This window comes from Callorhinchus milii, unplaced genomic scaffold (genome assembly GCF_018977255.1).
Source record: "Callorhinchus milii isolate IMCB2004 unplaced genomic scaffold, IMCB_Cmil_1.0 Scaffold2, whole genome shotgun sequence".
Taxonomy (NCBI): domain Eukaryota; kingdom Metazoa; phylum Chordata; class Chondrichthyes; order Chimaeriformes; family Callorhinchidae; genus Callorhinchus; species Callorhinchus milii.
The window spans coordinates 15,325,554-15,340,535 of record NW_024704743.1 but is presented as its reverse complement, the minus strand read 5'-3'; the positions used below and the strand labels follow the sequence as shown (position 1 = coordinate 15,340,535).

General features: G+C 41.7%; 1 protein-coding gene across 9 annotated transcripts in view; it reads right to left on the bottom strand.

The window, feature by feature from the left end:
• Positions 1 to 1,966: 1,966 nt before the first annotated feature.
• LOC103181535 (upstream binding protein 1) overlaps positions 1,967 to 14,982 on the bottom strand; it is a 50,372-nt gene continuing 37,356 nt past the window's right edge. For 5 of the 9 annotated variants that reach the window (XM_007898087.2, XM_007898092.2, XM_007898088.2 and 2 more), the window contains 7 exons: positions 12,640 to 12,737; positions 11,925 to 11,979; positions 7,913 to 8,006; positions 7,421 to 7,511; positions 6,438 to 6,559; positions 6,152 to 6,294; positions 3,421 to 3,535 (listed from right to left, as the gene is read on the bottom strand). In XM_007898087.2, the coding sequence (XP_007896278.1) occupies positions 3,434 to 3,535; positions 6,152 to 6,294; positions 6,438 to 6,559; positions 7,421 to 7,511; positions 7,913 to 8,006; positions 11,925 to 11,979; positions 12,640 to 12,737 (705 nt within the window). In that variant the 3' untranslated portion in view covers positions 3,421 to 3,433. Of the gene's footprint in view, positions 3,401 to 3,420; positions 3,536 to 6,151; positions 6,295 to 6,437; positions 6,560 to 7,420; positions 7,512 to 7,912; positions 8,007 to 11,924; positions 11,980 to 12,639; positions 12,738 to 14,982 lie in introns of those variants that run through there. The other 4 variants (XM_007898089.2, XM_007898091.2, XM_007898094.2 and 1 more) reach the window with 2 other exon arrangements.

The window sequence follows — 14,982 nt, the reverse complement described above, 5'->3', positions numbered from 1 at the left end:
GTGTCAGGGTTTATGCAGCCTGAAGCAGATAAATCTCCAGGTCCCAATGGGGTGCACCTGAGATGAAATAATAAAGGCTTGGCTTATCATTTTCAAAAAGTCTGTAGCTACAGGGGTTGTCCCAGAGGTCTGCTGAGTGGCAAAAGTTTTTTTTAAACGCAAGGTAAAAGGATGAATTAGTGAACTGGAACCACTGAGTCTCATGTCAGTTGTAAAGAAGCTGTTTGAGATCATAATCTGGGATGTGATTATGTCAAAACATTTAGAAAAGATGGCATTGATAAGGAACACACAGTATGATTTTCTAACAGGCAGCTCGGATCTGACTGAATAATAGTAATCCTTACAGTTATTCGGTGACTTTTATGACCAGAGGACATCCCAAAGCACTTCACAGGATTTACTGTTCAGTGGAGTAACTGTATTTTACAAATAGCTATGAAGTGAGTGACAATTTTATTTAGGAGATTGTTGGCCAGGACACCTGGAGAAATTCCCTTCTCTTTTCAAATAATGCGGTAGGATCTTTAACATCAACCTTAACAGGCATACGGGTAGGTATCTTGGTTTAACATCTCATCTGAAGGATGACACCTCCAACAATGCAACACGTCCCCCAGCATTACATTTGGAGTGTCAGCTTAGACTATGTGAGTTCAAGTGCCAACATGGGGCATGAACCTACAGCTTTCTGACCCAGAAGCGAGAGTGCTACCACTGGGGAAGGTGTCTGAAAAGGCACAGTCAAAGAGATGGGTCTTAAGGTAGATTTTGAAGGGAGAGACAGTATAGGGAAAGTGATGGAGGGCTTTTTAGAGGAGCAAACACTGACATGAAAAAATGGGTTTCAAATGGCCTTCAACTGGGTCATCCATTTTTAATGATTTGCTTAGCTGTAAAAGGACCAATCACATTATCCAACTAGCAAAGGTTAATAAACCACTTCATAGATCTGCAAGTGCAGTATGTGTGTATTTGCATTTACTGTTTTGTGTGTAAAATCACACACAAAAGATGCATTCTTCATTTTAAATTGTGATCATTCACTGGTAACCTCTAAGTATTCTTACATTGTGATATAACTTATTTCACAGGACATTTCAAAGGATTTACAGTGAAGGGTGTAGGTGAATGCATTAGACAATTTGAGCACAGTAATATTCTATAAATAGCCATGACAAATTTGGGCAGGATACCAAGATAAACATCCTTTTTTCAAATAGTGCCAGGGGATTTTTAACATTCACATGAACTGGCATCAATTTAATATCTCCATCTGAATAATGAACATACAATACTTGCTTTTTAGACAGCACTTTTATCATATCCTAGAGATGTAACAGAATTTATACTGTAAAGTGTTGTGACTATATTTTGTGGGCAATAAAGAAAAACTACCAAGCAAGCATTACCTAAAGTTAGCAATTGGGACACTCAATCTTTATACAGTCCTAACATGAGACCGAAGGAGTCATTTAGTGTAAATCATCAAGAGCAATTCCTATTTACCTACGAACAGTGAACAAGCATCATAAAAATTACTTCCTGGAACAGCGTACATCAGTCAGTCTAGCCAGACTGCTCTGAGGAGATGGACAGTGAATTATGTAAATGTCAACTACACAAAAAGCAAACACACTCAGCTAATTAACAGGAGAATAGTTGAACATTCTCTTGACAATTCAGTGCGAAATGTGCTACATAATGAAATATTGAATCATACAATCCAATACTGCACTAAATGTGAGTTTAGGGACATAACTTAATCAGAACTGCAGACAAACCAAGGCTATAAGTACTGTATCCTATTGGCCCTTAACCCATGTGCAAGCTAACTGAACAAGAAATGTAAAGGTGAAATCCTATCACGACGCCATTGTTCTGCAACACTATCATATTGTGTCATTTGAGGTTTAAATGTAAGTAAATTTAACACTTTACACAGTTAAAGAGACATTTACAAAAATGATTTGAAAACTTTATTACAGAGGTAATGTGAATGCTTGTACATACCATAATAAGATCTTAAAGCCGGTGTAACAAAAGTTGCTGGTGCTTATTCTAATCACAAATTAAGTAAAACATAATACTATTTGGACATTACCTATGGCTGTTTTGCACCAGTGTACCTACATTGCAATCTGAAATTCCATGCCAGGAGCTTCTTTGTCTCCTGTTTTATTTTCAAGCAATTCGGAAGGCCAGGTTAAAGTTGACATCTACACTAAGAAGTCTTTTCCATGGTGAAAAATATTGACTTGTGCAGGACCCGACAAAAAAAACATTGATTGTCAAATGAAAATTACAATCCCTTAAAACCCATTGAAGGGTAAGTGAACAATATTGATTTTGTTCACATATCAGTGCAGTGAGATTTGGTCACAGAGGCACAGTTATGACAAATCCAAAAACAAGTTATAGGACAAACTACATTTAGATGCCATTTATAAAAGCGCAATATTTGAATGCACATTTACAAATTTATAAAATATTTAACTGCTGAACATTTCTTTCCTCTAATCTAAAAGCAAATCTCAGTCGCTAACAAAACTGAGCAGCTGCTGTTTCTTTCACAGCAGTCCTTTATTTACAGTTAAAAGGTTTGATTTAGAATTGAACGCTTTAAAATAAAAGCTGTTCAAAAGCAGAAATGAGAACAAACTCCACAATTAAGGGCTGTTGCTTTAAAAAAAACTACTCTGGCCTTACAGAGTGAAAAGAAAGTTCAAACATGTGCAAGCTGCAAATTTAAAATAAACAAATGTGCTGATTTCACAAAATAACTGAATTTATACAACTTTGCTTTTTTTCTTCCTAGAATGCAGCAGGCTTCTATGGAGACCTTGCAGAAACTGCTCCCAACCGGGCACGTTGAGAACTGGTATATAGGCAGTAAAACGCATGGCGGCACATGAAGTAAAAGGCAAACATATAAAATAACATGGCAAACACACCTTAACAATCTCAACCAATAATCAAGACAGGCACGATGAAGCATAAGTGCTTCACAAAGAGACAATTATTGTGCAAAACTAGATCTACTGGCCATTTTTTCCTCCTCTCATGAGTTACGAAGACCACTTTGAATCATAATTTCTGGGCCTTCCAGGCCTACCATAGAGCTTGCTGCAGCCTTAGATTATTCAGGGAGGGTGCTGATTGGTGGCAGTGATATTCCCAGAAGTTTTAACTCCACAGTAAGGTAATTCGACAGTCAAGCTGCGTTTTCAATATGAAACATTTTGTACAGTGAAGTCAGATTCTAACATTTACATGATTTGTTTAATGTCCTTTTCTTGACATAATAAACGTACCTTCAATACGCAAAAGCATAGTCTAGATTCATTGTTATATTGGACAGGTTACTTCAGTATCACGTGGTGGCCTTCACCATTTTCAGCTGCAACAAAAAGAAACAAAATGTTCTGTGCTGTCAATTTGGTTTAAAGCAGAAACATGTAGTTGAAGGGAAATATACATTACCTTTCACAGTGCTGATTATAAAACAACTTTCATCTTGGAGATTTTGAACCATCTGCAAGACAATAAACCATTTCCAGAAAGTGCGAGTAACATTTATTTAAATACTTAAAACACTGACTCGTTTGGTGTAAATGCTTGTCCAAATGAATGGATGATAGTTTTGGGACAGGTACTTTTTTAAAAAATACTTTCACAACAGGCACACCTGGACAATGCATAGAAGCAGAGTAAGCTTTTATTGTTTTCTAGTTAATCCCAACCTTTGACTAGATACTGGAACGAGAAGACAGGTCATTGAGGTAGGGCAGAGCAAATTGTACCCTATCATCTAGTCAAGTTATCTTGCCCTTCATAATGTTGCTGTTAGAAAACAGTTATAAAACTTTTAAAGGAACTTTTCCAGTTTCATATTGGTATTCTGATTCAAAAGAAATAACAGTAAACTCCGGATAATTCATCACTCTGAAGTGAAAAGAGCTCAAGCGATGAGTTACCCAGTGTGGCGAGCTAGGTATAGGCCTCCTGGGCCTCTGGGTCCAGTGCAGATTGCATGGCAGAGGTTGGGCACTCAGATACATTACAGATGTTTCTGGTCTATTTGGAGGGCTGTCCTGTGGCCACCTTTCATAAGATAGGGCAGGAAGTGGCACAGTAGACAAGAGGCCTCTGCAACGCAGCTAACTACTTGGGCCCAAACACTGCTGAACGCCCACACAACGTAAGAACTATCAATGAAAAAAAGACCAAGATCCATCTAGTTCACCTTCCTGGTGCTCGTGTGCACATGTGTCCCAAACTACCTATGTACTATATCCCATAAGGCTATTTCCTAAAAGAAAACGAATCTGTGTTTGAACCAATCAACATTTCTTGCTTCAACAGTCTCCCTAGGGAATCTGTTTCACAGGTTTACTATTCGCTCACTGAAATACTGTTTCCATAGATTATCCACCTTCAACCGCAGGCTGTCTCCTCTGGTTTTATTATTCAGGGCTAGTTGAAACAATGTGATCTACATTGTCTAGCTTCTTTAGCATCTTAAAGACAGTGGTTAGAGCACTCGCTTTGCAAGCGAGAGACCTGAGTTCAATCCCAGGCAGGTCAGGGCGAAACCTTGGCCAAGTTTCCTTACTCCACACGCCTAATAATAATCCCTCCAAAAACAAAAACAATAATAAATTGGTCATTTTCTATCTACGACTGTTTGTGGGACATTGCTGTGCGCAATTGGCTGCCGCGTTCGCCCACAAATATACAGTCAATTCACTTTACAGTGTTCTGTGAAGCGCTTTGGGACGTCCTCCCGACGTGAAAAGCGCTATATCAAATGCAAGGATTATTATTATTATTATTAATCGTATTGCCTCTCAATCTCTAATTTACTTAGTCGCTCCTCATAGTCCAGTCTCTCCATCATTGTGTTTGCTCTCCCCTGTATCCTCTCGATTACTCCCATATCCGTTTTGTACTACAGGGACCAGAACTGTACAGTAGTCTAAGTACAGTTTCATCAATGATTTATACAGTGGCAGGATTGCCCTACTATTTCGCTTTATTCACTGCCACAGAGCATTGTAGTGAGAGCTTCAATTCAGTGGTTAAAGCACTCGCTTTGAAAGCGAGAGACCTGAGTTCAATTCCAGGCAGGGCGAAACCTTGGGCAAGTTTCCTTACTCCACACACCTAATAATAATCCCTCCAAAACAAAAATAAATTGGTAATTTTCAATCTATGACTGTTTGTGGGACACTGCTGTGCGCAATTGGCTGCCGCGTTTGCCCACAAATATACAGTCAATTCACTTTACAGTGTCTTCTGTGAAGCGCTTTGGGACGTCCTCCTGACGTGAAAAGCGCTATATCAAATGCAAGGATTATTATTATTATTGTCAATCAAACCAAGGTCCTTAACATTTTCCATACGTATTATTTCCCTTCTGTTCAAATAATAGTTCCTTCCTGGATTTTTTGTCCCCATGTGAAGTACTTTACATTTCTCCACATTGAATTTCATCTGCCACTGGTCCACCCAATTCCCAAGAATGTTCAATCCACCTGTAACCTATCTCTTGTTCAGCTTCACAATCTACAACCATCATTAGCTTGGTGTCATCTGCATTGTGCTTGAGACTCCGAGCTCCAGATCATCTATGAAAATATTAAACAAGATCCCAAATCAGACCCTTGTGGAACTTCACTGGTAACATTTTCCCAGTCTGATGACACGAGTTACAGGATAGGGTGTCAGACCTCTGCAGTACAAGACACTATCTTATACGACGAGGTATCCGAACTAAGTCTAGAAGTCTAGAATGCAACTAGTTACATGTTAAACAGAGTGACAAATCCCTAATTAACATTTTGCATGGGAAGCAGCTGGGATATTGACAGCATGGCTACTTAAGTGGTAGTGACAAGTTAAGCTACTTTCTTGTTATCAGGAGTTTACTGTATATCTTTATATATATATATCCTTGGATAAAATTTAAGCTAGTATTGCAGCACTGTGCCAGGAACCATTCCATCCAACAAATCCACACGAGATTCCGCAAATCACATTCACTGCAAATGAGTCAACAAGAGACTTGCTGCCTCAATACTCTTCTCTCCCCACACCCCCCACCACCCCACACCCAGCACGAATCACTGGATTTCACAGACTTACTTACCTGATCACTGACCAGGACATGAATGCCTGTAGGTCCCTGTCTGTAAACTTGGCTTATCTGATTTGGGGATATACTAAAGATGCTGGCGATCTTTTTAGTAAGTTCTGCTGCTGTCAGCTCTTCCAGGTAGATAGCGTGATACACTGAACAGTTTGAGGAACATAAGAAAGGTTTTTAGAAAGGGTAAAAATCAACTTAAATAGCACCCTTCACGAGGGGTAGCATCTCAGAGTGTTAACAGTGGCAGAGCTTGAACCCCAAAACAAATATAAACAAATATACATACCATATATTGCACGGTTGTTGCTCTCTCCATTTTCATCATCTTGTGGTCTCTCCAAATGCAAAACACTTCTCATACGTTGAGATTCTTGGCAGACATAGATGGTTAACCGTGGTCTAATAGACCTACATTAGATTTAAATAAAGCAGCATTACCACAACAAGTCAAGACAATACTGCACACACTGTATCTCTGCAGTCTATTGGACCACATGTTGGTGCTCCAAAGTTGTAAGTCATGTTAAAGCATAAGTTACAGTTGAGTTCCACAACAGGGTAGTTGGGGGGAGTGGTCTACAAAATCCCAACCAGTTTATAAGACATGAGCTTCTCCAATCAGTGAGGCTGTACATTCACCGTCTGCGCACCCACAATGACACCGCCACGCGGTGGGTGCGCAGCATTGCTGGCCAGCATTCAACAAGACCAAATTGCCAATTTCTGGATCATCAGATTGCTAACATCATTTCCTCTACGGCCTCCCAGAAGTGACATCAGCGGTGACCTGGTGACCAGAAGTCGGACATTTTGGTCTCTCACAAGTCAACCAGTCAATTGAAAAGCCGAAGACCATATTTTAGATTTTGTTTTGGAGTCATTAAATGTTGGGACCCACATCCCAATAGAAGAAAACCCGTCCTTTAATATAGTTTTGTTGTAGATTTCCACCCTCTGCAAGTGCATAAACTAATCACTGGTTCTTCAAAGCTAAATACGCACATTGAAAATCTATCCATTAACCCGATCACCATAACCATACTTTTTCCCAATACTACAGAGAAATAGCATTTTAGCGACTCAGATTTTATTGTGGAACATTATCAACTAAAATTCACAGGTGTACACAGCATATACACCCCAGACTGCTGCCTTAATATTTATTCAGTGTCCAACAACCATCCATCCAGCCAGCCAGATTACTTAAACCCATAAATCAAATCCCTTATAAACAGAAAGCAAGTAACAAATTAGTTTGTGTAAATGTACCTTGCTTTAAGTGCATTGAACAGTCTAATCCCATCAGCTGAGCCACAGATCTGTACCAAATCATCCCTTGTCAACTTTAGTAAATCAGAACCTGAGAATTCAGAAAGAATCAATCATAAATATCCAATTAGTTATGAAGCTTCTATGGGAACTAACAGAAGATAAGCAATATATTTGGTTTAAGATGCTCAAAAGAATCACATCTGCACAATCAGCAAACATTACTTCCAAATTGTCATTCAGTGCAACGGCATCTGCACCTGCTTTAAAATTCTTCTCTCTCCTCACTATCTCCTGCCATACAAACCGTATAGCTGAGTGGGCAGGCAAATCTCTCGGTCCCTTTTTGCTCAGCAATAACTCCCCACAGGGCCAATTCAGGGACGATGCCAACTCAGGTTTTCTTCCCCCACCGCACCCCACCCATTGAGAAAGGTAATTACACACTAAAATAAATCACATTATAGAACAAAAAGGAATCACAATCAGTACCTGAGAAATTTGAAAAAAGTCTCGAGTATGCTGAGAATCTATTCTTAAGCAACCACTGTTGAGCCTCTGGTATTGTAGCTGTTGGATACAATTGCTAGAGGAAAAAAGTTACATATACAAAGTCACACATTTTATTAACCTGTATACTACAGCTAAATTCTCAACTTATAAAGATTAAGCATTTTAAAAGCATGAATTGGAAGAAATCTACCTTCAGCCCCTGCCACTTAACATAAAACAAAAACAATTTATTTAAGTCTAAATTTACAAGGTAACAGAAATTGAGGCATAGAAAAACATTGGGGAAGAATAATGGAAGAGGATGATGCATTTGCAGAGCCTTGAATACATCAAGAATAATTGTGGTAAGACTGTGTGAGATTTTGATTCATTCAGTTCCATTAAATTTATAATGTTTACATCACATCCTATATTGACCCTTTTCACTAAATTGGCTCAATTTTAACTACAGTAAAACTCACATAAATTGTATCAGTCAGGACCATAACATTTAATATGACTTACGCGAAGTTGCAGGCTGAAGTCGTAGAAAATCCTATTTAATCAATGATTTACACTGCCCATGTGTAATTCAACGCAGTCAGTTTTAATGCAGTGACAGGCTAAGACCACATCACCTGCGATTCAACATGTTTTGACCCATCACATGAGCATTTACTAGCAAACATTGGAATCGTAGTGGGAATAGCAGTTCTTCCGCGCATGCGTCGACAGATGAAGACTATGTTTCCCACAATTCAATGTGGCTGACCGACCGGTAAGTGCGCATGTTCCGACTGGTAAGGACATCATTTCCCACGATTCAAGAACCAAGTAAGCATGGGAGTAATGAGGGGAGGGGAGCAACGTTACGAGTTAGGAGGTGATTAAGAGGAGTAGTGTAAAGAAATCAAAAGTGGTTTTGAAAGGAAACTAAATGGGACGCAGGTAAATGTACGTCTTAGGCATTTATAAAGATTACAACAACCTGCGTTCATATAGCGCATTTCATGCAGGACAGCGCCCAAGAGAGCTTGGCAGTGGCGGAGTCTGACCCTGAGCCAGGAAGTGTGGGAAAGTGACCATAAGCACAGTTGAAGAGGAAGGTCTTCAGGCTCGACCTGAAGACGGGGAAGGAGGGAGCAAGGTGGAGGGATTGAGGGAGAGTGTTCCAGAATTTGGGGGCAAAGTGGCTGAAAGCACGGTCACCCATGGTGGAACTGAGAACACGAAAGACAAGAAGGAAGTCAGACCCAGTTAAGTGGAGGGAATAGATAGTGGATTAAGGAGTCCGATTATGCAAGTTTGACCGTATGAACAAGAAATGAGTGGTTTCATAGTTCTTCTACCAAAAGGAACAGTAAAGGCTAACGATAAGATAATGGATTTGTAGATATCAATGTCACTTTATGAGGATATTAATGTCATACAGTAAAGCTTTAATGTTATTCCAATTTTAAAAAGAAAATTACGGTTGTTAAATTACAAAGGACAACCCCAGGCTTCTCTTTTCCACCACTAACCGTCTTCTCCGTCCACCTTCCCATACTTCGCCCATCCTCTCCTCAAACTCCAACTGTGAGGAGATGCTGGACTTCCTCGAATCTAAAACCGAGGGGATACGTTCAGCCACCTCAGCCCCGTCCACAGCCACCCCCACATCACCTCTCCCTCATGGCCCACCCCCCACCCATCCCCTCCATACTCCTTCAACCCTATCTCTCCCTCCTCCCTCACCACGACTGTCCGTAAACTCAAACCCACCACCTGCTCCCTCGATCCCATCCCCACCTCTCTCCGAGCTCCACCTTCTGGCACCTCTCCTCGTCAACCGCTTCAGTTCCCACCCCCCTAAAAACAGCCGTCATCACCCCCATCTCAAAAAAAACCTTCCCTGGACCCATCCCTCCTTCTCCAGCTACCGCCCCATTTCTAACCTCCCATTCCTCTCCAAGGTCCTGGAACGAGTCGTCGTGTCCCAGCTCCTCTCCTTTCTCTCTCGCCATTCCCTCTTTGAACTCCTCCAATCCGATTTCTGCGCTGCCCACAGCACGGAAACAGCCCTGGTCAAAGTCACTAATGACATTCAAAAACATCTCTAATGATCAGGACTCCCTCTGCCTCCTTGTCCTCTCTGACCCCTTCGACACTGTCGACCACTCCATCCTTATACACCGCCTTTCCTCTTTGCTCAATCTTCACGGACCTGCCCTTGCCTGGTTCGATTCCTATCTCTCTCACCGTCTCGTTTGTTGCCTCTAACGGTTTCTTCTCCAGTCCCCGCACTGTCACATCTGGCATCCCCAGGGCTCTGTCCTTGGCCCTCTCCTCTTTAATATCTACATGCTCCCCCTTAGTGAAATCATCCGCAGACATGGGGTCAACTTCCATATGTATGCGGATGACACCCAACTCTATCTTTCTGCCTCCACCCTCAACTCCAGGACCACTGTGTCCTGACAGACTGTCTGTCAGACATCAAGTCGTGGATGAGAGCAAATTTCCTACAGTTGAATGTGAACAAGACTGAGGCCCTCCTGATTGGCTCACACCAGCGCCTCAGCACCTCAGGCTCTGGCAGCATCAACCTCCATGGCTGCACACTTCAACTCACTAAGTCAGTCAGGAGCCTCGGTGTCTCGTTAGACCCTCAATTGTCTTTTCTCCCCCCACATCCAAGCCATGACCTGCTCTGCCTTCCCTCACCTCCATAACATCGCCTGACTCCGCCACTACCTCACCTCTCAGCCGCTGAAACTCTTGATCATGCCTTCATCACCTCCAGGCTCGACTATGCAAACGCCCTGCTTGTCGGCCTTCCCAACTCCTCCCTCCACAGGCTGCAGATAATCCAGAACTCTGCAGCCCGTGTCCTCTCCCGCACCAAACTCCGTGACCCCATCTCCCCCACTCTCGCCTGACTCCATTGGCTCCCTATCCTTCAGAGGATCCAGTTCAAGATCCTGGTCCTCACATACAAAGCCCTTCATGGTCTCGCCCCACCCGCCCCACCATTGGCGGGAGAGCCTTCAGCCACTCTGCCCCCAACCTCTGGAATTCCATCCCCCAGTCAGTCCGCCACTCCCCCTCCTTAGCCTCATTCAATTCCCACCTCAAGACCCTCCTCTTCGACCATCCCATCCGCCACCGCCCTTCCCCTCCCCTCTCTTTCCCCCCTCTGACCCCAGCTCGGGCCTGAAATGCTGTACTCTGTCCAGCGCCTTGGGACGTCCTCCCGACGTGAAAGGCACTATACAGATGTAATCTTGCTGCTGCTGTTGTTGTACTGTTGTTACTACTTCACTCAGCAATATATGCATCAGTAATTGTCAAGATCAACAAGATTGAAAGCTGCAATTAGACAAGAGTGATGTGAATAGGATACAGAAGCTGGGAATATTCATACTAAGAGAGGATTCAAGTGAGGTCTTCCTGAAATATTCCAAAAACCCCAAGGGCATAGATAACCTGTATATTAATATGTTTAACACAAATCCAGATGAAGGGGGTAACAACTTGTATTTATATAGCACCCCTCACACAGGGTAGCGTCCCAGAGAGCTTGTGCCGGGACATTGACTTGCACTCAGAAGTGAAAAAGTGAACAGTTCAGATTTAATTATTTTGCACAATGGTGAATGTGTCGAGGATGTTACCCAGAAAGGAGACAGGCAGATTGCATCAGCAAATTCAAGAGGGAATTAGACAGCTATTTAGCAAATAATTCAACTGAGGAACATGAAAGATGAAGTAGTGCTGGACTATATTGTTAGACTTTGGGACTGACCAGATGATTATGTGCACAATTATAATAATAACTTCTAGAATAAATATTACAACTTACTACATCACAAGAAAGTCACTTTTCTGTGATGTGCTACACACATCATTTTTCGGTAGCACATGACAATACGTGTAGAGTACACACAGTCAAGCCTGAATGCCTCTTCCCTTACTTTGCAAACCACATACTATGCTACCAAATACAAGCAAAAATAGGAGCCACACATACCTCAACTTCACATTGTGTTGTCCCTTCTCCATGGTGATTTGGTGAAGAGGAGTTACTGCAAAACAATAGCACTTGTGAGATGCAGTTTCAATTTCAGGAAAAATCTTACTACTTAATGTTAATCTGTCTTCCCCAAGTCCTTGACAGCAATTCTGACTTAGGCACGAACAGATGGTTATGTTTATCATTGTCTCACCAAAATAATAAATGCCTGTTTCAGTAGTCCGGATCCTGAGCCAGGCAGGTCCACAGTACTCCAGGGCACTGCTTACTATAGATCAGCCAGACTGGCTCAATGGCATGACTTGGAAGTGCAGACCAATCACTGGGTTAGGGATTCTTCCCATTCAACTTCTGTTAACCGTGCAAGCCAACGCCTAACAAGAAGGGTGGTCCTAACCGGATAAGCAGTGGAATAGTTTGCTAGACAGCGTTTCAATGGCAAGCTATGTGGTTTTAGCTGGCGAGGTTCCCGCAGCACCCCACACACGCTGTGTCACCAAACTTCAGCACTTCGCAGCCTGTGCCTAATGGGAGAGTGTGCATTCTATCCCACGCATGGGAACTTCCACTTGTCGGTGGCATACATAGGATTCTCAGTCTGGATTGGTTAGTTTTAAGCATGGTGATGGGTTTCTGCATGTGTCAAGACACCTGGCTGACCTAAAAAAAACTTTTAACACAATTGTATTCAACTGTATTGGCATGACTATACCTGTCAGGTACACTGTAAGTACTCTGCTGTCCCGAAGTAAACACAGGAGTGGTGGAAGGGCTGCTGTTCACACATGCATTATCTGGCCACGGGGAACACTGTAGTATGTAAAACAAAATCAAGATTAGAACTTCGAATCCTTCATAACCACAGCACAAGGACAGTCTGTGCTTGGTATAAATTATAGTGATGGTGCACGTGTAGTGGAGTCTAAGCAGAAAAATTAAGAGGAATTGAAAATACTCTTCACACTACGCATTTAAAGACCAGCAAGTACATAGACAAAAGTATCTGCAATTCCAACACCTAAATTACTTTCTTTTGGTGGTAAGGGGGGGGGGGGGGGGGGGTTTATAGCGAAACTTGAAAAAAAAACCTGGTAAGCAAGAAAGGGAATGGAGATACTATAAAAATAAGCGCATGTCGCTAACAAAAGATAGAATGCAAATTTGTAGAACCTTGCACTAAACATCTAGGAACCTGGTTAGCCCTGGATGCATTATATTTGTCTCAACTAAAGAATCCTGCTTCAAGCACACCTCACAAGACCAAGATACTGAACATATCATGCTATGATTAATCTAGGGGCTAAAGATTTTAGTATAATTTAGTCCAGAACATCAACTTCAGTGCCATAGTTGGAAGGGAGGTTGGGGAGGGTGGAAGGAAACAGTAGCCGAAGATACAATAAACGACTAGGTTTTGGACAGAGTTTGAAAACTGAGAGGGATTTTGGAAGAGCTCCAAAGGGCTGGGGCAAGGAAAGGGCAAAAGACAAGAATCAAGCCAAGTTGACAAAACGCAGAGAGTGGGTAGGCTATAACACTCAAAATATCACAAAGGTAGTGTGGGGCAAGCCATAGAGGTATTAGAAGTCAAGGGTAAGGATCTCAAAGTACATCTGTTGGCGGTAGGTAACCAGTGAGCCAGATGAGGATGACAGTGGTGGGCTAGTGTGGGAAAGAATGTGGGTTGCGGAGGTCTGTATGATCTGGTGATTGAGGAGGTTAGAGCTGGGAAGGCTGGAGAGCAGGACATTATAGAAGTCAAGTCTGGAGGTGACAAAGGCACGGATGAGAACCCAAAACTCCAATTCATAGAATCTTACAGCACACAAGGAGGCCATTCGGCCTATCGTGCCTGTGTCGGCTCTTTGAAAGAGCTATCCAACTAGTCCCACTCCTGCGCTCTTACATCATAGCCCTGCTGTTTTTCCTTTTCAAATACCTATCCAATTCCTTTTTGAAAACTACTATCAAATCTGCTTCCACCATCCTTTCAGGCAGTGCATTCCAGATCCTAACTCTGTGGGTGAAAAAACATTCTCTTCGTCTCCCCTCTGGTTCTTTTGCCAATTATCTTAAAATTTACTGACTCACCCGCCACAGGAAACAGTTTCTTCCTCTTTATTATGTTTCATACACCCAGAGGAAACATACAATACAATTACTATTCTATCTTTAGTTGGACGCAAAAGCTGACAGAAAGTAAGTAAACATGTATTTCATGACCATTATCAGAACTGGTGCTAAACTCAACAAAGAAATGTGGAAGAACTAATTCTTGTTCATTTTTTAAAAAAATGTTTGTCCAATATTAAGAAAGCAGTTCAATCTCACATGAATTTATAGGGAATGTGAGACACCAGTTATAAATTGCGGGATATTAGCTTATGGAGCTGAATTAAGCACGATGCAAGAGTAGTTGAAGCTTGAAAAACATACATGTAATCTCAAGATCCTAATTTATATTAAGAAGCCACGTGGATGGGTGATTGTAGCTTATAGCATACTATCCTTTTACCTGAACTAGAAGCCAGGCCTGAAGTTTTACAATTAATCGATTTACTATTTGATTTACAATTAAATGAAGACATTAATGGCTAAAATTAACAGACGTGGGATTAAAAGCAACCTGTTGGCATGAATGGGAAATTGATTAGGAGACACAGTTGAGATAAAGGGAATATTGGAGCCGCAGCTTTTCACTGATATATTAGCAATCTAGATGAAAGTGTAGAAGGGATCTATCCAAGTTTGCAGATGATACTAAGTTGGAAGGTGTGGTACCTTGTGAGGAGGCAGTGGAAAATGCAAAGGAGGATAGGCAGATTAAGAGAATGGGCGGAAATATGGCACATGGAGTTGAATGTGGTGATTCATTTTGGACCTAAGAATGTTTAGTTTGACTACATTCTGACCGGAGAAATTCTTAGCAGTGTTAATGAACAAAGAAATTTAGGTGTTCAGGTTCATAAATCTTTAAAAAGTAGCATATAGGTGCAGAAGGTTGTTGAAAAGGCTAATGCAATGTCAGCATTCGTCACAAGGAGGCTGGAATACA